At 36.1% G+C, this 23,468-nt stretch overlaps 2 protein-coding genes across 2 annotated transcripts in view; both read left to right on the top strand.

Annotated features, from left to right (window-relative positions):
* Nucleotides 1-23,468, top strand: part of LOC135364298 (ankyrin repeat domain-containing protein 26-like) — a 362,531-nt gene that overhangs the window by 312,257 nt on the left and 26,806 nt on the right.
* On the top strand, nt 191-11,222 carry LOC135364620 (ankyrin repeat domain-containing protein 26-like). Its single transcript, XM_064593502.1, has 7 exons — nt 191-214; nt 641-778; nt 2,268-3,221; nt 4,621-4,773; nt 8,575-8,645; nt 8,980-9,073; nt 11,112-11,222. The coding sequence occupies exons 1-7, from the start codon at nt 191-193 to the stop codon at nt 11,220-11,222; spliced, it is 1,545 nt and encodes a 514-aa protein (XP_064449572.1).

The following is a 23,468-nucleotide window of genomic DNA, read 5'->3' on the forward strand; positions in this document are numbered from 1 at the left end:
GAGAGGGAGGGAAAAGAATCTCAAGCAGACTCTGCGCTGAATGAAGAGCCCGACTCAGGGTTGGATCTTACAACCCTGAGACCATGACCTGGGCCAAAACCAAGGGTAGGACACTTAAGCAACTGAACCACCCAGGCACCCCAGTTTTGGATTTTTTATGTTAAAATACAGGCTAAATCGCCTTGAGACTATGATGGAACTGGTTAAATGTTTTGTAAAGAAATTTTATTTTCACATACTTTATCTTCTTGTATTTTTACCTTATGACAAATTTAGCTGTCATTTAAATTAAAATTTGAGTTATTCATGCAGGATAAAAATCCTTGTATTTAAAAAGGCTACTTCTTTTGAACATTATTTTTAAGTTCTCTTAAACTTTTGAATTTTTTTAAAAAGATTTTATTTATTTATTTGGCAGAGAGATAGAGAGAGAGCACAAGTAGGCAGAGAGGCAGGCAGAGGGAGAGGGAGAAGCAGACTCTCCACCGAGCAGGAAGCCCGACGTGGGGCTCGATCCCAGGGCCCTGCGATCATGACCTGAGCTGAAGGCAGCCGCTTAACCGACTGAGCCACCCAGGCGCCCCTGACTTTTGTCTTTGTAATGGTGTGATCCAAAATCCTAATGAAAATATGTCTCTAGGTTGTAGAGGAGCGAAATGACGCTAAGTTACAACTTTCTCGAGAACAGAATGCCAGAGTATTACAAGATGGAATTCTAAAGAATCACCTTTGCAAACAAAAGGAGATTGAAGTGGGTAATAACAGAATGAATTCTGGGGTATTTTCTTTAGTTATTTTTAAGTACATGTGTGTATGTATTTGTATGTATATACATTTTATTTTCTGAAATTATTATTTTTTCTCCATGTATGCATACATATAAATTAAAAACCAACACTGTAGATCATGGAAAGCATAGAGGATTTTTAAAACATATATATATATGTGTGTGTGTGTGTGTGTGTGTGTGTGTGTGTGTATTTGGGGGCCATAGGGGGTGGTGACATTTTTGGTCCAGTGGATAAAGTAATATCCTTAATTTAAATGCGTTTGTCTGCAAGAGTCAAATAGTGACATTCATCATGTCCTCATCCAAAGGAGAGGCTTTTATTATTTTCCATAAGAATTGTTGAACTTTCCATATGCTCAAAACTATTGCTACTAACAACATATGTTTCAATTTTTGGCAGTTGCTTCATCACCTCTGTATTGAAAGAGAAGCTAGCTTAACACTGCCACTGATGAACAGGAGAAGAGTGTAGCCTGTTGAGAGACTTTCTTTTGGATTTAGTCTCTACTTTTGAGAAAAGTAGCAATTTGCTCCAAGTAGTATCCTATTTCATTACAAGGCGCTTTTGAAACAATTATATGCTAATGACAACTTATTGATGAGTGTTTTATTCCTAATAAAATAGCTCCGTGTATTTTCCCCTATTTTAAACATTTTAAACATCATGAAGAGGAAGTTAAACTTATTGCAGCAGCAAATAATCTCATGATTTTTCTAAGAGCTGTACAAATTTTACCTTATGTACCATCAGTATTTTGAAATATAAGGCTTCTATTGTATGTATGATTTACACTAGAGAAGAGCTGTGGTTTGGTGTAAGAGCACTAGTAGTGGAGTGAGAAGACCTGGGGAAAGTCCTGCAGCTCACTTAATGTTTTTAACCTCTCCATTCTAGAATTGTGATAACTAAAAAGTTCACTGATGTCGGTAGAAGTGTTTATAGTATAGTGACTGGATTTGTCAGTTATCAGTAGATGTAATTCTTATATGTGACTATAGAAATGTTAGAAAAGTAGAATTTGTATGGAATATTGCCAGGAAAAAAGAATTTTAGGAAATTGAATCTGTCAAAATAAAGGCAGAGCTCTGGATTTTATCGTGGGGTAGCTGTGTCAGATATCAGAGTGTAAATTCAATTTTTAGTGTAATCAGATTTATTAATCTTTTATGTCAGGCTTTCTGGGTTTGTTGTAAATCAGAGAAAGACCTTTGCAGGTCTGAGATTCTTAAAAATTGTGTCTTGCTTTCTTTTCTCCTTTCATGCATTCACTGTCTTCAATTAAATTTTTGAAACTTTGGGAATTTATGCTTGTATCAAGTTTGAGGTTTGGACCCAACTTTATTTTTTTCCAGTTGGGATATCCACTTACTGCAACCTGTTCATTGTATAAACACAGGTTTTTCTTTAATTTCAGAGAAAATCAGGATAATGTCATTTTATTGAGTTCCAGCTAAAAGTCTCCTTTGTTTTACTTAGATTTCTAATAGTCATAAAGAAGAAAAAGATCTGTTGCCTAAAACCCACATGTGGCAGGATGAAATTGCCATGCTAAGACTGGAAATAGACACAATAAACAGTAAGAACCAGGAAATGGAAAAGAAATATTGTGAAGACATTGAAATTATAAAAGAAAATGTCAGTCTTCTAAAGGCCATAAAACTGAATGAGGAAACATTAACAAAAACAATATTAGAATATAGTGGACAGATTGATGCTCTGACCACTGAGAATACAATGCTAAAGTCTAAACTGGAGAATGAAAAGCAAAACAAAGAAAGACTGGACACACAAGTTGAATCATATCGAGCTAGACTAGCTACTGCTCTAGAGGATTATGATCAAAGTCAGGCGTCAAAAAGAGACCTAGAACTTGCTTTCTGGAGAGCAAAAGATGAATGGTTTTGTCTGCAGGACAAACTGAATTTTGATGTGTCTAACCTAAAAGAAAATAATGAGCTTCTTTCTCAAAACCTTTCTAAAGCTGAAAGTGAATTCAATACTTTAGAAATTGAGCTCCATCACACAAGAGATGCTCTCAGGGAAAAGACTTTGGTTCTAGAATGTGTACAGAGAGACCTAAGTCAAACACAGTGTCAGAAAAAGGAAATGGAACACATGTATCAAAATGAACAAGATCAAGTGAATAAATACATTGGAAAGCAGGAATCCTTAGTGGAGAGATTATCTCAACTACAAAGTGAAAATATGTTGCTTCAACAGCATCTAGATGATGCTCACAACAAAGCTGCCAGTAAAGAACATGTAGTAATTAATATCCAAGACCAGTTTCAGGGTATCATAAAAAAACTTCAAGCTGAAAGTGAAAAACAAGGTCTTTTGCTGGAAGCAAGCAATAGAGAGTTAATCAATGAATGCAATCTTTTAAAAGAAAGAATGTATCAGTATGAAAAGGAGAAAGTAGAAAGAGAAGTTAGTATCCAGAAAGATAAATATTTTTGAAGCTTTCTAAGAGAAAATTCAAAGTAATATTTGATTATTATTATTATTTTTTTTTTAGAGAGAAAGAGTGCACCTGCACAAGAATGGGAGTGGGGCAGAGGGAGAGGGAGAGAGAATCCCAAGAGGGCTCCACATCAGAGAACTCCGCCTCATGACCCCGAGATCGTGACCTGAATGATTATGGCTGAATTTTGAATCTAGTTGAACATAAAAAATATATAGACTATAATTCAGCATAACTTATATCCAGCAAATAAAAATTAGACTTGAGAGGGGCTTTAATTTGAATAAAATTGTTGTGTCATCTATGAAAGTTTAAGAGGTTAAGTTATAAATTGTTAATAGTAGGCTGATACTAATAATTTAGTCTTATACTGCTAAAATAATAATTTTAATCTTTGTCACCACATTTTAATACCATGATGAACAGATAAATGGAAATGTTCATACCTGCAATGAGCATGTTGAAATTGAGATTCAATTAAGTGGATTCACTTGACGGTTTACTCCAGATTTCCCACATGAACTGAAGTGTAGACGCTGTATCTCAGTACTTTTCCTTTGGTAGCTTTTTATACATTTTAGGTTGAAATAATTTTATTTTTATTTATATAAATTTGAATTTTTAGTCTGAAATCGTGTGTCTTATGACCTTTTAACTCTTTGCAGGCACTTTTCATTAAATCATAATTTGGGACAACTATGGTGAGCTTTAGCAAAACTGTTTGATTTAATCTTCCCACTGCTATTTATAATTTTTTAAGGCAATTTTACAAATAATTTGCTTATTTCAAAGCTCAATGACTATCATTTGGGCATAAGTTTGTCCAATACAAAGAGAATTGTATCTGTAATATTTTAATTTGGCATTGGATCTCCATTTTCAGACTAATGAGGGGTGGCAGGATTCTTGTACTGTAGCAGGAATGGAGGCCAGGGAGGGAGGTGAAAGCCAGGTTATCTAGGGCCTTGAAGCCCATTAGCATGACTTCACTTTTGTTCTGAGATAGTAATCTATTGGAAGGATTTGAGCAGAGGATTGAATATGTGAGGAACTTTGACATTAATTTAAGCCTCTAATAAAAAAGAGGGAAACCATGTCATCATGTAGAATTTACCACTGCTAGGCCCACCTGTATACCCATTTCTTTTTGAGACTTCAGTAGGGTGGGAAGCTTTGCAGATTCATCAACAAGGAATGGAGAGTGGGGCTGAATTAATTATCTAAGTAACATAACACTGACTAGGCAGGAGGATAACACCTGTATGTGGTGATATTTTTCGAAGTACATATGTTAGAGTTATATATTATTAATATAACTTAATAGTAAGATAATTTATAAAATCAGTAGCAGAAACGTCTTATTAGGTAGCTGTGAGACACCTTCAACTAGAACTGGCTGATGCCCTAAAAAAACAATCTATGTCAGAGGCTTCGCTGGAGGTTACATCACGTTGCCGTATTAATTTAGAAGATGAGACACAGGATTTGAGGAAGAAATTAGGTCAAATCAGAAGTCAGGTATTTATTAAATGTAGCATGTCAACAGTTAATCTGTACCAGGTTAATACAAAGTGTTTTAGGATGCTAATTTCTATGAACCATTTTCTTTTGTATTTTCATTATAATTTAGTGTAATTTTAGTATCTTCACAATGCACTTATTTCTTAAACTTTGACTTTCATTCTGCTATTTGTGTTATACATTTTTTTTTCTTACAGTATTTACCCTTAGGAAAGGTGAGACTTATGCATCATTCCTCACAGAAATTGAGGGACTTTTTTTTCCTACTAAACAACTTTTTTAAAGATTTATGTATTATTTGAGAGAGAGCGAGAGTGCGTGCGCAGGCACACGCGTGAATGGGTGGAGAGGCAGAGGGAGAGGGAGAGAATCTCGAGCAGACTCCCTGCCCAGCACAGAGCCCCACGCCTGCTCGATTCCATGATCCTGAGCTGAAATCATGAGTTGGATGCTTAACCAACTGAGCCACCCAGGTGCAATGTTTTTTAATGATATCTCTGTTACCATGATGAGGTGAGCCATACAAAATCAGAAGATAATCCTTAATGGAATGTTTCAGACAATGGTCTTATTTCTCATGTTCACTTTTATGAACGGATATAGAATCTGTACTGATTTTAGGATAACTTGTACAGAAAAGTCATTTTACAAACCAGTTGAACTTAGGCATTTCCTTCATTTTCTTTTCCTTTTAGATATATTGTAAATGCATAGAAATAGTCAGATCATGTGTAGTATATACACCCAAAAGAGAGAATTAAGAAATTAAGAATGGGTCCTGCCATTGTTTTTTGTTTTTTTTTTTTTTAAGATTTTCTTTATTTGACAGAGAGAGACACAGCGAGAGAAGGAACACAAGCAGGGGGAGTGGGCAAGGGAGAAGCAGGCTTCCCGCCGAGCAAGGAGCCTGATGTGGGGCTTGATCCCAGGACCCTGGGACCATGACCTGAGCCGAAGGCAGCCACTTAATGACTGAGCCACCCAGGCGCCCCCATTGGATTTTTTAAAAACTTTATTGAGATATAATGCCCATACCATACAATTCACCCAGTTAACATGTATAGTTCAGTGTTTCTGATCATATTCATAGAGTTGTGCAACTATCACTGCCATCAAGTAGAACATTTTCATCACCCTGAAAAGAAACCCTTAGCCCTTGAGCCCCCAGCCTCAGGCAACCACCAGTCTACTTTCAGCCTCTATAGAGTTGCCTATTCTGAATATTTCATATAAAGGGGGTCACACAATGTGTGGTCCTTTGTGACTAGCTTCTTTTACTTAATGTTTTCAGGGTTCATCTGTGTTATAGCATATATCAGTGCTTCATTTTTTTTTTTAATTGTCCAACAGTACTCCATTGTGGGCCAAAACCCTTGTTCATTCATCATTTGATGCACCTTTGGGTTGTTTCCCACTTTATGGCCATTAATAATGCTGCTCTGAACGTTGATTTAATTGTTGTCTGGACATCTGTTTTTATTTCCCTGCCATCAGATTTTATCCTCTGAGTTAATTGGATTGATTTCACCATCTCTCAGCCTTTTACTCATGCTGTCCTTTCTGTCCTCTTAGTTTCCCTTCCTCTTGCCTAGTCCTACACTATTCAGACCTGGCTCATAGTCTCTCATTCTCCAGGAAGCTCTCTCTGACTATTCTAATTCCCACTGACTTTACTCTCTTCACACGTGTCTCATGTAGTCTATGCAGAACAATTTAGTCCACAATTTAGTCCTTTATTTTACATTGGTTTTATTTTTTTCGTGAGAGATAATTTTGTCTTTCTAAGTACACATTTATCTAAGGGGGAAAATATGGGATATGCATGGTACCTATCCTTGTATAAATTGAGAATATTTTAACTTAACAGTGTTTAGGATAAAATTAAGTACATTATACCATATCAATAATTTCTGATTGAAAACATTGACATAACAAAGCTTTTATTCTAAATGTATTTTAAGCAATTAAATGTAAAATTGAAAGCATTTAATCTGACAGAGGAGAAGTGTTCAATCAAATGTTTGTTTTTCCCCCTCACTGTGGAAAAACAGCTATATTTGCCTTTCTTCATTTTGCAGCCAGTACTGAGATTACTTTACCAACTATAAAGCTCCGGGCAAAGCTTTTCTTTTTTCTTTTTTTTTTTTTTAACCTTTCTTTTTTAAAGTTTGTTTGTTTGTGTATTTATTTATGTAATTTCTACACCCATCGTGGGGCTTGAACTCATGAGGACAAGGTCAAGAGTCGCATGTTCTTACCACTGAGCCAGCCAGGCGCCCCCGGGGACAGTTTTTTCTGATATGCCATACCACGTAGCCTTAATGTATTCATCAGAGTACTTGCTAAAGCAGTGTAACACAGACAGTTGCTAAGATAATATAAACATGAAATGATTTGGGAATGTTGATTTAGCAAGAGTCCATTATTTCCACGTCAGTGGCTTTACCTTGCCTCTGATGGTCATGTAAATATTTATTACTCAGTCTAGGAGGTACTATTTGCCCTGTAGTCCATGAGATTGTCCACTGAGTAGTATAGAGAGGCAGTAAGTTAAAATTATTATAAGTGGAAAAAAGTACTGTTAGCTAGTGGAATTGGTAAAAGTTTTTGAAGTATGGAGGATGTATTCTGGGCCTCATGCTCCCCATTTGCTGCCACTTTCAGTGGTGTGAAGAACGATTTCAGTGTAACTTGTATAAGAGACCACTTTCATTGGCCTACCATCTGCCTAAAATATGAAATATTATTAGAACATAACCTACAGCAACAACAATAATGCTAATTGCAGACAGAATCTGGTATGTGCCACATACCCTTCTAAATAGTTCATGTATAGGGGCACCTGGGTGGCTCAGTCGTTAAGCGTCTGCCTTCGGCTCAGGTCATGATCCCAAGGTCCTGGGATCGAGCCCCGCATCGGGCTCCCTGCTCGGCGGGAAGCCTGCTTCTCCCTCTCCCACTCCCCCTGCTTGTGTCCCCTCTCTCGCTGTTTCTCTCTCTCTGTCAAATAAATACAATCTTTAAAAAATAAAAATAAAAATAAATAGTTCATGTATACTTCCTAAATTAATCTTCCCAACATCCCAGTGTGTAGATACTATTTTTATCTTCATTTTACGAAGAAGAAACTGAGACACAGAAATTTTAAGTAATTTGTTCAGGTCACACAGCTAATACCCAGTGTTCAGACCCCAGGCATTCTGGTTCCTACGAAGATAATGCCTCTCATACTATTCCATGAAATATCTAGTTGTCACTGAAAGCAACATGTTAACTTTTATAATCACTGGAACAGCCATGGTCATTCACATATGTGAATATTTAAAAGTAGAATGGATGTGGTACTTCGAATACAAAAACAGAAATGTTTACCATAAGGTAATTTCGTATCTTTCCCCCTTTGACCAATATATAAATTTGTAGGTTTAGCTGATAAAATATAATTTAAAAACATTAAAAACGTGACATTTTAGTAACTAGAGAAGTCAGCAAACTTTTCTGTAAGGGGATTGTAAATATTTTATTTTATTTTAAGATTTTATTTATTTGAGAGAGAGAAGGAACAGCGGGGAAGGGCAGAGGGAGAGAGAGAGAGAGAAGCAGACTCCCTGTAAATATTTTAGGCTTCGTAGGCCATAGGTCTCTGTTGCAGCAGTTCAAATCTGCTGTAGCCATAAAGCAGTATGTAGAGGAGAGTGTGGCTGTGTCCACTAAAATTTTATTTACAAAAACAGCTGATGGTGGTTTTATACTAGATTGCCAGTAGTTAAAAGTATTTCTTTTTTTTTTCTTTTTTAGTTGCAAGAAGCACAAGATCGACATGCAGAGGCTGTAAGATGTATTGAGACGTCGAAAGATCACGTGCAAAAGTACAATTTAAAGCAGCACAGAAAATACTTGAGTATTTATAAAGCAGAGAAGCAGTGTAGGATGAGAAATATATCAGTTATGATAATAAGTACATCATTGTTAAGCTGGATAAAACTTCCAGCTTTGCGCTATTTGGAAATGCATAAATTTTGCATATTATCTTTAAATTTTGCACATTAACTATAAAACACAACCAGAAAAATGGCACAATTGCCAAATCTTCTACTTTTTAAATTTTTAAGAATTTATGTAAGACCGTCAGATGTTTGTTTAGAAATTATACGGTACTTTTAAAATTTATGTGTGAGAATAATTTTAAAATATTCATTTTAGGCTTGAAGTTGAAAATGCCAAGTTAAAAGTTACAGTCAAAAAACAAGCGTGCAAAATTGAACAACTTCAGGAAAACCTGTTAAGTACAAGTTTGGTAAGTCAGTCTCTTAATTTCTGTCCTACTGAAAAGGAATTTTTATTTCTCTAGTAGTAGTATATAAGACCATTTTGGATAATATGAAAATTCTCACTAATAAAAATGTTTATTGTATTCATATTGTTGCTACTTGCTACTGGTAGTATAATTCCTCTTTATAGATGAAGTTGACTGAATTCATAAATTAATAATTTTTATAGTAAGATTGTAATAAAAAAGATTGTGGTAGTCTAAGATAAGCAATATTTTATACATACCACATTTTATTTATCTATCTGGCAGTGGACAATTGAGTTTTTCTACCTTTTGGCTACTGTTAGTAATGCTGCTGTGAATATTGGCATACAAACGTCCGAGTCCCTACTAATATTTTTCAGTATGTTTAAAAAACCGAAACTTTGAGTCATAATTTGATATTGAATTCTGACTTTCTCTTGTAATCTAAACCCTTCCGTGAGATTTGAGAATGGATTACTTTCATGATAATTTGTTGTGATTTGTAATTATAAATTTGTAATTTGTTGACTTCATCAAGAATGACTACTAGATCATTATGCAAACATTTTTCTCAAAGGAATATATTTTTCTCTTTGTTGGATTTTGAAAAGGAAAAGAGATGCCAGTGAAAAAGTGGAAATGACTGCTCAATCAGGGCCTTACATAGTAACATAGTGCTCCTAGCATTCACTGCAAGTTCAGGAACTTTTTTTTTTTTTTCATTAATTTGAGTTAATCAGCCTTTCAGAGATTTAGCAATCGAATCTCAGAAAAGATTAATGTGCAATCCGGGATTACAACTTATTGATACGTAGTGCAAACTATATAACTATTTACCAAGCAGAACCGGATTATCATGCCATTTATACCCTCCTTCATAGGAGAGGCTACCAATGATTTAAGATGAGAAGACTGCATTGTGAGTCCTAGGTTGGATCAATGAGGTAGATGCACCTACCACTAGTTTCTTTTAGTCACAGAAGCTGCATCCTTGCAAATTTCATTATACAGCTATACCTATCAGGGGAAGTAGCACATTCTGTTGACTGGTCCTTTTTGTGGCCAAAGAAACATCGAAAGTTTCTAAAGTCAGACGATCATCAAAACTGTAATGGGGACTGCATGGGAATCAAAAATTATTTTTTTTCTAGATTTCCTATAAATTAGTCACATTGTATTACTATAGTTTTCATTGAGCAAGTAAGGTGACGATATGTGAATGAGAATGCCAGGAGTTGTCCCCCTACGGTGTCATATAGAAATCTATTAAGGAAGCTATCAAATCTTGTAAAGTTTGTAAGAATATCCGTAGGTATTCTGTAGATTCCAATGGAAATGAATTAGGGTTGTGACATAAAATTATTAGCCACTTTAAGGTCTACCCTGTGAAACAAACACTTAGCTTTCAACCAACTCAGTCCATAGTCCTAACATCTCTAGAAGGATTTTATCTCATGAATCCCCAGGCCAGAGACTACCTGGGTTAAGATATTTGATGGACATAGTTTTGAGGTGAAGTCTGGATTGGGAAGAAGAGATAGCTCTAGGCTGACTTAAGCTTCCAAACAATATAGTCAAGTATGTGTCTGAAAAGAACTTCAGAAGAAGACTTCCATAAGATCCAATCTCTATGGAATAGGAAATTATTCAAAAGAAAACAAAGGCAAACAATTGATAGTCTGACCCTTGGGAGAAACATTTGCATCAGAAAAGAAAAGCAAGACAGAGTATGGTGGTCAGCATCCTAAGGGTAAGGGTGCCCCCCTGAGATGACAAAATAACAATACACTCAAAGTAATACCAAAAAGAGTCAACATAAAATGTACAAAGTTAGCTGTCTAGGGGTACCTGGGTGGCTCAGTCAGTTAAGCGCCTGCTTTCGGCTCAGACCATGATCTCAGGGTCCTGAGATCGAGCCCTGCTCAGCTGGGAGTCTGCTTCTCCCTCTCCCTCTGCTCCTTCCCCCTATTCATGCACTCTCTATTTCAAATAAATAAATTTAAAAAAATTAGCTGTCTATAAAGGTAATCCACATCAGGTAATGGTTTTTGAGTGTGTGGTTGAGAATATTGTCTATGAGGAACGAGAAGGAAGATCAAAAAGTAGAGATGACCTCAGTAAAGGGGTCAAGGCTGGAAATGTAGATTAGAGAATCTGGTTTTGAAGCCTTGAGATTTAACCAACTCTGAGAGGATTTGATAAGAGGAATAGCAAAGGTCAGGGACTAACCGCGGTTGCTGTCATTTAGAAATAAAATGGGATTAGAGAGCAGAGGGAGGGTATGGTCATTGTTTTCAGCTGTTGCTGAGAAGTAAAGCAGGATAAAGACTTTAAAAAAAAGATCCTTGATGACCCTCAAAATTTTTTAGTGGAATTCCAGGATTGAAACTCCGATTTTAGTGTAAAAGAAGAAAATAAGTGTTGGAAAGATGAATCTGTGGATGAGATGACATATGAAAGAATGCTCAAGTCTTGTGAAAGGGGAGAAACAGGATGATAGAAAAAGCTGCAAGAGTGAAGCAAAAGTTTTTATGTAATATCGAGAAGACTTAAACTTTATTTAAAGAGAAAGGTAGTTAACAGAAAAGAAGAAATTGAAACCTTGCGGAGATGCTTGCAATGCTTGCAGAGAAGGAGAGTATCTCATTCTAAAGTCAGACTATCATCAAAACTGTCATGGGGACTGCATAGGAATTTTTCAGAGATTATCTTAAAAAGGTATGATCTCACAAAACCCAGAGTATCTTAAGCTTTGGATGAAAACGTTTCTAGGGCATGTTTAGAAACTAAAATATAAATATAACCACTTTTTTAAATTTTTCATTAACACTTAGTATTAATATGGGTAAGAACCTCTGTATTTAACAAGTAAATTCTGGCAGTTTAAATTCTAGAAAAAATAATGATGAAAATGTAAAATCAGTTTAAGCTGTTTTTAAGAAAGGTCCTTATATTTGAAATTTGTATTTATTGGCATCAGGTTTATAAAACTATATTATATAAAACTTAAAATTATAAATTTTAAACTATATTATATAAATTTAAAATTATAAATTTATAAAATGTATAAAATGTAGTATATGAGCCTTTCTAAACACGTTATTACTTATGAATTCATGAGAAATAATATTTTATGAGAGAAGAATGAGTATCTAGATTTTTAAATATAATTTTCTTTAAAAATTATTTTCAAAGTCTGATGAAGAAAAGGGACAGATAAAGAAATTTATTGAGTTGAGGGACGCCTGGGTGGCTCAGTCAGTTAAGCGTCTGCCTTCAGCTCAGGTCATGACCCCAGGGTCCTGGGATCGAGTTCCGCATCGGGCTCCTTGCTCAGCGAGGAGTCTGCTTCTCCCTCTGCCTGCCACTCCCGCTGCTTGTGCTCTCTCTCTCTCTCTGTCTAATAAATGAATAAAATCTTAAAAAAAAAAAAAGAAATGTATTGAGTTGAAACAATCTCTGGAATGTAGTTTGGATCAAGAAATGAAGAAAAATGGTGAATTAGAAAAAGAGATGACTAGGTAAGACTGTAATATTTCAGATAATTTTAACCATTAATTAACGGATTTAACTGTAATTTTACTTTATTAAATACAAATACTTGCCAAAATATTACACTTACTCTTTAATGATTCCTTAAATAATAATATAAATACATAATATAAATATATTAATATAATTATATTATATTAATAATATAATTATAAATTATATAATATATTTATATATAATATATTATATATTATAATTATATAATAATATAATTATAAAATAAATATAATAATATAAATAACATAATATAAATAACATAAATAATAACAATAGTTCCTTTAACAATAACAACTGTAATTTTCATTGTCCATTTTGAAGAGTTTCTGCAAGATATCTTTGTTCTTTGGTAATATTTCCTTTTAATAGTGTTCTTCCCTTCCAACAAGTATTTTAATATCTAAAAACCTGTGTCACTGTTTAATCATATCAAAAGTTATCTTGGTTTGGCTTATATTTTCTTTTTTTTAATATTATTTTTTAAATTTAAATTCAGTTAACCAACATAAAGTATATTATTTTCCAAGGTAGAGTTCAGTGATTCATCAGTCTTATATAACACCCAGTGCTAATTACATTAGGTGCCCTCCTTAATGTCCATCATCCAGTTACCCCATCCTTCTCCCCTCCTATGCTCCAGGAACCCTCAGTTTGTTTCCTATGATTAAGAGTCTCTTGTGATTTGTCTCCCACTCTAATTTCATCTTGTTTTATTTTCCCCTCCCTTCCCCTATGCTCCTCTGTTTTGTTTCTTAAATTCTACATAGGAGTGAAATCAAATGATTATTATCTTTCTCTGACTGACATATTTGGCAAAATACCCTCTAGTTCCATCCACGTCATTGCACGATTTCATTTTTTTTATTGGCTGAGTGATAGTCCATTGTATATATCTACACATCTTCTTTATCCATTCATCTGTCAAGGGACATCGGGGCTCTTTCCACAGTTTGGCTATTGTGGACATTGCTGCTATAAACATTGGGGTGCAGGTGCCCCTTCGGATCACTACATTTGTATCTTTGGGGTAAATCCTTAGTAGTGCAATTGCTGGGTCGCTGGGTAGCTCTATTTTCAACTTGTTGAGGAACCTCCATACTGTTTTCCAGAGTGGCTGTCCCAGCTTGCATTCCCACCAGCAGTGTAAGAGGGTTCCCCGTTGTCTGCATCCCTGCCACATCTGTTGTTTCCTGACTTGTTCATTTTAGCCATTCCAACAGGTGTGAGCTGATATCTCATTGTGGTTTTGATGTGTATTTATTTCCCTGATGCCAAGTGATGTTGGGCATTTTTTCAAGTGTCTGTTGACCATTTGAATGTCTTCTTTGGAGAAATGTCTGTTCACGTCTTCCATGTTTCTTGACTGGATTATTTGTTCTTTGGGTGCTGAGTTTGATAAGTTCTTCTATATAGATTTTGCATACTAGCCCTTTATCTGACATGTCATTTGCAAATACCTTCTCCCATTCTGTCAGTCGTCTTTTGGTTTTGTCGACCGCTTCCTCTGCTGTGCAAAAGCTTTTTATCTTGATGAAGTCTTTGTTTCCCTTGCCTTTGGAGACGTGTCTAGCAAGAAGTTGCTGTGGCCCAGGTCACAGAAGTTGCTGCCTATGTTCTCCTCCAGGATTTTGATGGGTTCCTGTCTCACATTTAGGTCTTACATCCATTTTGAGTCCATTTTTGTGTATGGTGTAAGAAAATGGTCCAGTTTCATTCTTCTGCATGTGGCTGTCCACTTTTCCCAACACCATTTGTTGAAGAGACTGTCTTTTTTCCCATGGCTGTTCTTACCTGCTTTGTCGAAGATTAGTTGACCATAGAGTTGAGGGTCCGTTTCTGGGTTCTCTGTTCTGTTTCATTGGCCGATGTGTCTGTTTTTGTGCCAGTATCATACCATCTTGATGATTACAGCTTTGTCATAGAACTTGAGGTCCGGAATTGTGATGCCACCAGCTTTGGTTTTCTTTTTCAACATTCCTTTGGCTATTCGGGGTCTTTCCTGGTTCCGTACAAATTTTAGGATGATGTGTTCCAGCTCTGTGAAACAAGTTGATGGTATTTTGATAGAGATTGCATTGAATGCACAGATTGCTCTGGGTAGTGGTAGCATAGACATTTTAACAAATTTGTTCTTCCAATCCATGAACATGGAGTGTTTTTCCATTTCTTTGCGTCTTCCTCAATTTCTCTCGTGAGTGTTCTATAGTTTTCATAGTACAGATCCTTTGCCTCTTTGGTTAGGTTGATTCCTAGGTATCTTACGGTTTTTGGTGCAATTGTAAATGGGTTTGACTCCTTAATTTCTCTTTCTTCTGTCGCATTGTTAGTGTATAGAAATGCAACAGATTTCTGTGCATTGATTTTATATCCTGCCACTTTGCTGAATTCCTGTATGAGTTCTAGCAATTTGGGGGTGGAGTCTTTTGGGTTTTCCACATAGAGTATTATGTCACCTGCGAAGAGTGAGAGTTTGACTTCTTCTTTGCCAATTCCCATGCGTTTTATTTCTTTTCATTGTCTGATTGCTGAGGCTAGGACTTCTAGTATTATGTTGGACAGCAGTGGTGAGAGTGGACATCCCTGCCGTGTTCCTGACCTTCAGGGAAAAGCTCGCAGTTTCTCCCCATTGAGAATGATATTTGCCGTGGGCTTTTCATACATGGCTTTTATGGTATTGAGGTATGTGCCCTCTATCCGTGCATCGTGAAGAGTTGTTTGTTTGTTTGTTTTTTTAAAGATTTTATTTATTTATTTGACAGGGAGATAGAGAGAGAGCACAAGTAGACAGAGCGGCAGGCATAGGGGGAGGGAGAAGCAGGCTTTCTGCTGATTAGGGAGCCGGACGTGGGGCTCGATCCCAAGACCCCAGGATCATGACCTGAGCCAAAGGCAGCCGCTTAACTGACTGAGCCACCCAGGCGCCCCATGAAGAGTTTTAATCAAGAAAGCATGCTGTACTTTGTCAAATGCTTTTTCTGCATCCATTGAAGGAATCATACAGTTCTTGTCCTTTCTTTTATTAACGTAGCATATCACGTTGATTGATTTGCGGATGTTGAACCACCTTTGCAGCCCAGGAATAAGTCCCACTTGGTTGGGGTGAATAATCCTCTTAATGTACTGTTGGCTCCTATTAGCGAGTATGTTGATGAGAATTTTTGCATCCGTGTTCATCAGGGATATTGGTCTGTAATTCTCCTTTTTGGTGGGGTCTTTGTCTGGTTTTGGGATCAAGGTAATGCTGGCCTCATAGAAAGAGTTTGGAAGATTTCCTTCCATTTCTATTTTTTGAAACAGCTTCAGAGGAATAGGCATTAATTCCTCTTTAAGTGTTTGTTAAAACTCCCCAGGGAAGCCATCCGGCCCTGGAGTTTTGTTTCTTGCGAGATTTTTGATTACTGCTTCAATTTCCTTGCTGGTTGTGGGTCTGTTCAGGTTTCCTGTTTCTTCCTGTTTCAGTTTTGGTAGTTTCTACCTCCCTAGGAATGCATCCATTTCTTCCAGATTGCCTAATTTGTTGGCATATAGTCATTCCTAATATGTTCTTGAAATTGTATTTCCTTGGTGTTGGTTGTGATCTCTCCTCTTTTATTCATGATTTTATTTATTTGGATCCTTTCTCTTTTCTTTTTGCTAAGTCTGGCCAGGGGTTTATCGATCCCATTAATTCTTTCAAGGAACCACCTCCTAGTTTCGTTGCTGTGTTCTACTATTCTTTTGGTTTCTATTTCATTGATTTCTGCTCTGATCGTTATTAATTCTCTTCTCCTGCTGGGTTTCGGCTTTATTTGCTGTTCTTTCTCCAGCTCCTTTAGGTGTAAGGTTAGGTTGTGTATTTAGGACCTTTCTTGTTTCTTGAGAAAGGCTGTTGTTGCTCTCTACTTCCCTCCCCGGACTGCCTTTGCTGCATCCCAAAGGTTTTGAACAGTTGTGTTTTCATTTTCCTTTGTTCCCATGAATTCTTTTAATTCTTCTTTAATTTCCTGGTTGACCCATTCATTCTTTAATAGGATGCTCTTACATTCCATGTATTTGAGTTCTTTCCGAATTTCCTCTTGTGATTGAGTTCAAGTTTCAAGGCGTTGTGGTCTGAAACTCTGCAGGGAATGATCCCCTACTTTTGGTACCGGTTGAGACCTGATTTGTGACCCAGTATGTGATGTCTTCTGGAGAAAGTTCCATGTGCACTCGAGAAGAATGTGTATTCTGTGGCTTTAGGTTGGAATGCTCTGAATCTATCTGTGAAGTGCATCTGGTCCAGTGTCGACCTCAGAGAGTCGTGGACCTGGGGCGGTGAAGGAACTGAGGAAAAGAGATGCCAGTTTTGCGAGGCACAGGGGACCCCGAGCAATCAGCCCAAGGTCCCGAGGTTTATTTTCCATAATCTTATATACCTTCTACAGCGCTATAGATCTCTAATGATTTACAGCATGGGCTTAGTAAGGCACATTCTTCCATGTACATAGGATTAGTCCCGCATGTATGATAAGAATCTTTAAAGCAGGACAAGGGAACAAAGAGGGGAGTGCACAGTGTGCTATTTACAGGGCAAGGGAACCAAGAGGGGAGTGCACAGTGTGCTGTTTACAGGTGGCTTCCTATCTACAAAACATCTTCTGCTGCGTACTTTAGAACAGACCACACACGTCCCAAGGGCAATTCACTCTGATCCTTTCGGCTTATTTTTAACCCAGCAAATCGAGTTTTCTCAGAGATCTCGGAGTCTGAACGAACATGCACCAGTGGTTGTTGTGGAGGTCTGTTTCCCACAGTCCAGTGTGTCATTCACTGTTATTATTGTATCATCATCAATGTGTTTCTTTAATTTTATTATTAATTGGTTTATGTCATTGGCTGCTCCCATGTTAGGGGCACACATATTTACAATTGTTAGATCTTCTTGTTGGATAGACCCCTTTAAGTCATTATGATAGTGTCCTTCCTCATCTCTTATTACAGTCTTTGGTCTAAAATCTAATTTGTCTGGTACAAGGATTGCTACCCCAGCTTTCTTTTGATGTCCATTAGCATGATAAATGGTTTTCCACTCCCTCACTTTCAATCTGGAGGTGTCCTTGGGTCTAAAATGAGTCTCTTGCAGACAGCATATCGATGGGTCTTGCTTTTTTATCCAATCTGATACCCTGCATCTTTTGATTGGGGCATTTGGCCCATTTACATTCAGGGTAACTATTGATAGATATGAATTTAGTGCCATTGTACTACCTGTTATATCACTGTTACTGTATATTGTCTCTGTTCCTTTCTGGTCTGTGTTACTTTGGGGCTCTCTCTTTGCGTAAAGGATCCCCTTTAATATTTCTTGCAGGGCTGGGTTAGTGATCACAAATGTTTTAGTTTCTGTTTGTCCTGGAAACTCTTTCTTTCTCCTTCAAGTTTGAATGACAGCCTTGCTGGATAAATACAGTATTCTTGGCTGCATATTTTTCTCGTTTAGCACCCTCAATATATCATGCCAGTCCTTTCTGGCCTGCCAGGTCTCTGTGGTTAGGTCTGCTGCCAGTCTAATGTTTCTACCCTTGTCGGTTAAGGACCTCTTGTGCTGAGCTGCTTTCAGGATTTTCTCTTTGTCTCTGAAATTTGCAGGCTTCACTACTATATATCGAAATGTTGACCTGTTTTTATTGATGTTGAAGGGGGTTTTCTGTGCCTCCTGGATATGAATGCCTGTTTCCTTCTCCGGATTAGGGAGGTTCTCTGCTCTAATCTCTCAAACACACCTTCTGCCACCCCCCCTTCCTCTTCTTCTGGGATCCCAATTATTCTACTATTGTTCCGCTTTATGGTATCACTTATCTCTTGAAATTTCACCTCGTGATCCAGTCGTTTATCTCTCTTTTTCCCCAGCTTCTTTATTCTCTGTCATTTTGTCTTGTATATCACTACTTCTCCTTTCTGCCTCATTTATCCTCTCAGTTAGAGCCTCTATTTTTTTAGAGCCTCTATATTTGATTGCATCTCATTAATAGCCTTTTTGATATTGACTTGATTAGATTTTAATTCTTTTATTTCTTCAGAAAGGGATTCTCTAGTGTCTTCTATACTTTTTTCAAGCCCAGCTAGTATCTTTATCATCGTCATTCTGAACTCTAGTTCTGACCTCTTATGTCCATACTGATTAGGTCCTTGGCAGTCTTTACTGCCTCTAGTTCTCTTATTTGAGCTGAGTTTTTCCATCTTGTCATTCTGTCCAGAAAATAGATGAATGAGTGAACAAAATACTAAAAGAGCAACAACAACCCCAGTGAAATATACACTAAACAAATTAGAAGAGACCCAGACCAAAAAAAAAAAAAAAAAAAAAAAAAAGAATATAATCAGGTGAACAGAACAGAGAAATACACTGGATCCTGTATGTATTTGGGTCTGTTTGTTAGAAAACTACATCCCAAATTGTAAAGAAAGAAAAACTTATATATATATACAAAAATAAAATTAAATACAATGAAAGGATAGAATGTAATTGTAAAAATGAAAGTTAAAAAAGACTTGCAGAAAGTGGTTGCTTTTCTTTTTTTTTTTTATTACTAACATACAGTGTATTATTTGTTTCAGGGGTACAGATCTGTGATTCATCAGTCTTACATAATACACAGCGGTCACCACAACACATACCCTCCCCAAACGTGGTCACTTTTCTATTTGTAGAATTGCGGCAATTCTTTTCTTAGATCTCCGGTTGAGTTCACAGGTGTTCAAAATCATTTTATAGCTATCGAGTGAGTTCCGGACCAGACAAAACTAAGCTCTCCTACTCCTCCACCATCTTTTTGGATTCAACTTGCTTATATTTTCTTTCTGCATTTTTTAATTATAAAATATACAGAGGAAAATATATGTCTGACTTAAAGAAGAATAAAATTAGCAATCATGCTTTTACCACTCAGATTAAAAAAAAAAAAAGTTTTTTCCAATGTCTGTAGCTCCCACAGGGCTCCCTTTCTGTTTTTTTTTTTTTTTTTTTTTTTTTGCTGACTACTCAAATTTGTTCTCTGATATTCTCTCATTTAACTGTCTTTCTCTGCATTGTTTTGCAACCCTTTCACTTTGTTAACAGTGTCCTAGCCAAGATATGTAACTTCTTTCCTGAAACAGTCTCATAGACCATCACACATTATCTCTTTGCTGATTTCCTTTCTTCTAAAGCTTTGTCTCTTCATTTTTCCTCTCAACTCAGACTTTAAAGATTTTTCTTTCTTCTTTTTTTGTGAGTGATCTCCTTTGATGTTTTTTGTATGTATTTTCTTTTCTTCTTGTAGACTGTGGTTAGTGGGTACCAAAATGTATTTTTGTGTCTTTTTAAAACATTCATGGATAAGTATGCTTTTCTTCTTCACCTTGGATACTGGTCTCTGGTTTATAGTCACTATTTAATAATAGATGATTCTATTAAGATACTGAAAATAAATATTAATAACTTATGTATAAGAACTCTTAATATAGTTACAGTATTAATTCTGCCAGTTGTGTCATAAAAATTTTCTTCATATTTTTTACCTGAGATTATAATTTAGTTAGTATGTTCTTAAACAATGTGAGATTGGGACAAATGAGAGATCATAATTTATAGATTTGTTTATATGATAGAACATATTATCTATTTAAACAATTATTAAATATTTACTCTTAAAAAACCTGACTTACTCATTCTATACCTTCCGCAGATTTAAGAAACTCTTAAACGTGACAAGGAGAAAGTTAAGTGAATATGAAGGTAGAGAGCTTACTTTCCCTGGAAATTCAAAAACCAATCAAATTGAAATGGATAGTCAGATTAATATGCTAAAACAGAAGGTAATTTTTAATTAGTTTTGGGACTCCAGAATCATTTAATTTTGGGAAATAAGTCACTCAGTGCTTTGAGCAATGAAATGTTTTCTATTAATTTTATATACGTGCTACATTTTTTTTTTTTTGGTAACAGCTTTATTGAGATAAAATGAACGTAATGTGCAAATTCGAAGAGTACCACAATCAATTTTAGAACATTTTTGTTACCCTGTAAAGAAGTCCTGTACCTTTTACCTGTCGCCCTATGCTAGGTTCCCCTTCCCTACTCTCCTTAGCCCTAGGGAACCACTACTTACTCTCTGTCTCTATAAATTTGCCTATTTTGGACATTTCATATCAATGGAATCACACAATATGTGGTCCTCTGTGACTGCCTTCTTTCATTTAGCATAATATTTTCAAGTTACACCTATTTTGTAGCATGTGTCAGTACTTTATTTCTTTTTATTGCTAATAATATCCCACTATACAGACATACGACATTTAATTTATTCATTTATCAGTTGGTAGATCTTTAGATTGTTTTGCTTTTCGTCTGTTGTTAATAATGCTATTATACACACACGTACAAGTTTTTGTGTGAACATGTTTTCATTTCTCTTGGATATATACTTACAAATGGAATTGCTGGGTCATATGGTAACTCTCTTTAACCTTTTCTTTTTTTTTTTTAACCCTTTGAGGAACTGCCACACGGTTTTCCAACATGGCTGCACCATTTTACATTTTCGTCAGCAGTGTTTGAAGGTTCTCATTTTTCCTGATTTTTGCCAATGTTTGCCATTATCTGTTGTTTTTATTATAGCCATCCTAGTGGGTGGGAAATGGCATCTTGTGGGGTTTTTTGTTTGTTTGTTTGAAGTTTTAAAATTCTAGTTAGTTAACATATTGGTTTCAGGAGTAGAATTTAATGATTCATCACTTACATACAACACCCAGTGCTCATCACAACAAGTACATCATTCATCTAGCCCACCCCCCATCCACCTCCACTACAGCAACACTTAGTTTTTTTCTCTATAGTTAAGAGTCTTTTATGGTTTGCCTCCCTTTCTCTTCTTTTTTTTCCCCCTTTCCCCTGTGTTCATCTGTTTTGTTTCTTAAATTCCACATATGAGTAAAATCATAGGGTATTTATTTTTCTCTGACTGACTTGTTTGGCTTAGCATAATACACTTGATGAGTTCCATCGATCTTGTGGCTTTGATTTGTATTTTGCTTAAAGCTAATGATGTTGAGGGTCACCTGGATGGCTCAATTAGTTAAGCGTCTGCCTTCGGCTCAGGTCATGACCCCAGGTTCCTGGGATTGAGCCCCACATCTGGCTCCCTGCTCAGCGGGTAGCCTGCTTCTCCCTCTCCCTCTGCATCTCCCCCTGCTTGTGCTCTCTCTCTCTCTCTGTCAAATAAACAAATAAAACGTTAGAAAAAAAAACTAAACAAAAACTAATGATGTTGAGTAGCTCATCTTTTTATGTGGTTATTATCCATTTCTATATCTTCCTTAAAGAATGAATCAATTGTTTTGACCATTTCTTTATTGGATTGTCTTTTCATTATTGTAAGAGTTATTTATGTATATCCTAAATACAAATCCCTTATCAGATACAGGCTTTTCAAATATTTTCTCTTATTCAGTAGCTTGCCTTTTCACTTTCTTGATGGTGACATTTGAAGCAAAGAAGTTTTTGATTTTGATGAAATATACTTAATCTGTTTTTTCTTTTGGTGTCCTAAGAAACCATTGCCAAATCCAGTCACAAATGATATGTTTTTTTCTAAGAGTTTTATAATTTTAGCTCTTATATTTGGAGTTGATTTTGTATATGTGCTATGAGGTAGAGGTCTAATTTTATTACTTTGTCCCACTACCATTTATTAAAAAGGCTATTCTTATTCCATTTAATTGACACCCTTGTTGAAAATCAATTCACCATGTGCTCGCTTCGGCAGCACATATACTAAAATTGGAAAATCAATTCACCATAATGTGACAGTTTATTTTTAGATTGTCAATTCTAATACATTTATCTATATGTCTATCCTTATGTCACTGCCCAATCAAAGTTTATGAGAATTCTTCCCTAGTCGTCTTGCAAATTTACCACTCATTTATGTACTAATAAAAGTGTAGTAGAACTTAACTTTACTCCTGTAGAAATTTTTTGCTTCTTGAAGGAGCCTTTTACCAGCTTATGCCTTGCTGACTCCATGATATGATGAGAAGTCAGACTCAAAAAGATAGAGTTCTGGTTCTTTTCTCCATTCATATCTTGAGTCGCTCACTCAGTGCCTCCCACATCCGTTTCCATCAAATCTTGGTCATAGGATCTGCTGTCTACTCGTTACTTCATTATGTTTTATTAACTTATTATAAAGCATAGACTCATCTATAAATTTCACCATCCAGGAAGGAAAAGATGAACTCTGGGCTGTCAGCTTTCCTGTTTTGAAATCTTGGTAATCCATCATCTTGTAATTCACAATTAGATACTATTTTGACCGGGTTCTTCTGTATAACACAGGTGCTGATCCTGTTCTTGGCACAGATCCTACATTCTCAGAAAATACAGTTGTCTGTATCCATCTTCTTTTACTTTAAATAGAAAGATATGTCCTTTAATAGCTCAATAAATAATTAATGGAATAAATATTTCATTACATTATTTCAAGAATACAGCTGTAAAATATCAGGTAGTATTTAATTGAGTTATCAGAGACAAATAGTAGATTAGCAATTTGAATGCCATAAATTTTCAAAGCCAGTTTTGTATGATATGGGAAAGCATTGTGATACAACATAAAGATGAGATGGTCTTACTTACCTCCCCACATAAACAAGCTTGGAATAAGATAAAGGAGAAATTATATTTAATTAATTATTTTTTTAAAGATTTTATTTATTTATTTGACAGAGAGAGACACAGCGAGAGAGGGAACACAAGCAGGGGTAGTGGGAGAGGGAGAAGCAGGCTTACCGTGGAGCAGGGAGCCTGATGTGGGCTCCATCCCAGGACCCTGGGATCATGACCTGA

This window comes from Mirounga angustirostris, unplaced genomic scaffold (assembly GCF_029215605.1).
Source record: "Mirounga angustirostris isolate CCGP_5_RB_7025 unplaced genomic scaffold, mMirAng1.0.hap1 SCAF_5, whole genome shotgun sequence".
Lineage (NCBI taxonomy): Eukaryota > Metazoa > Chordata > Mammalia > Carnivora > Phocidae > Mirounga > Mirounga angustirostris.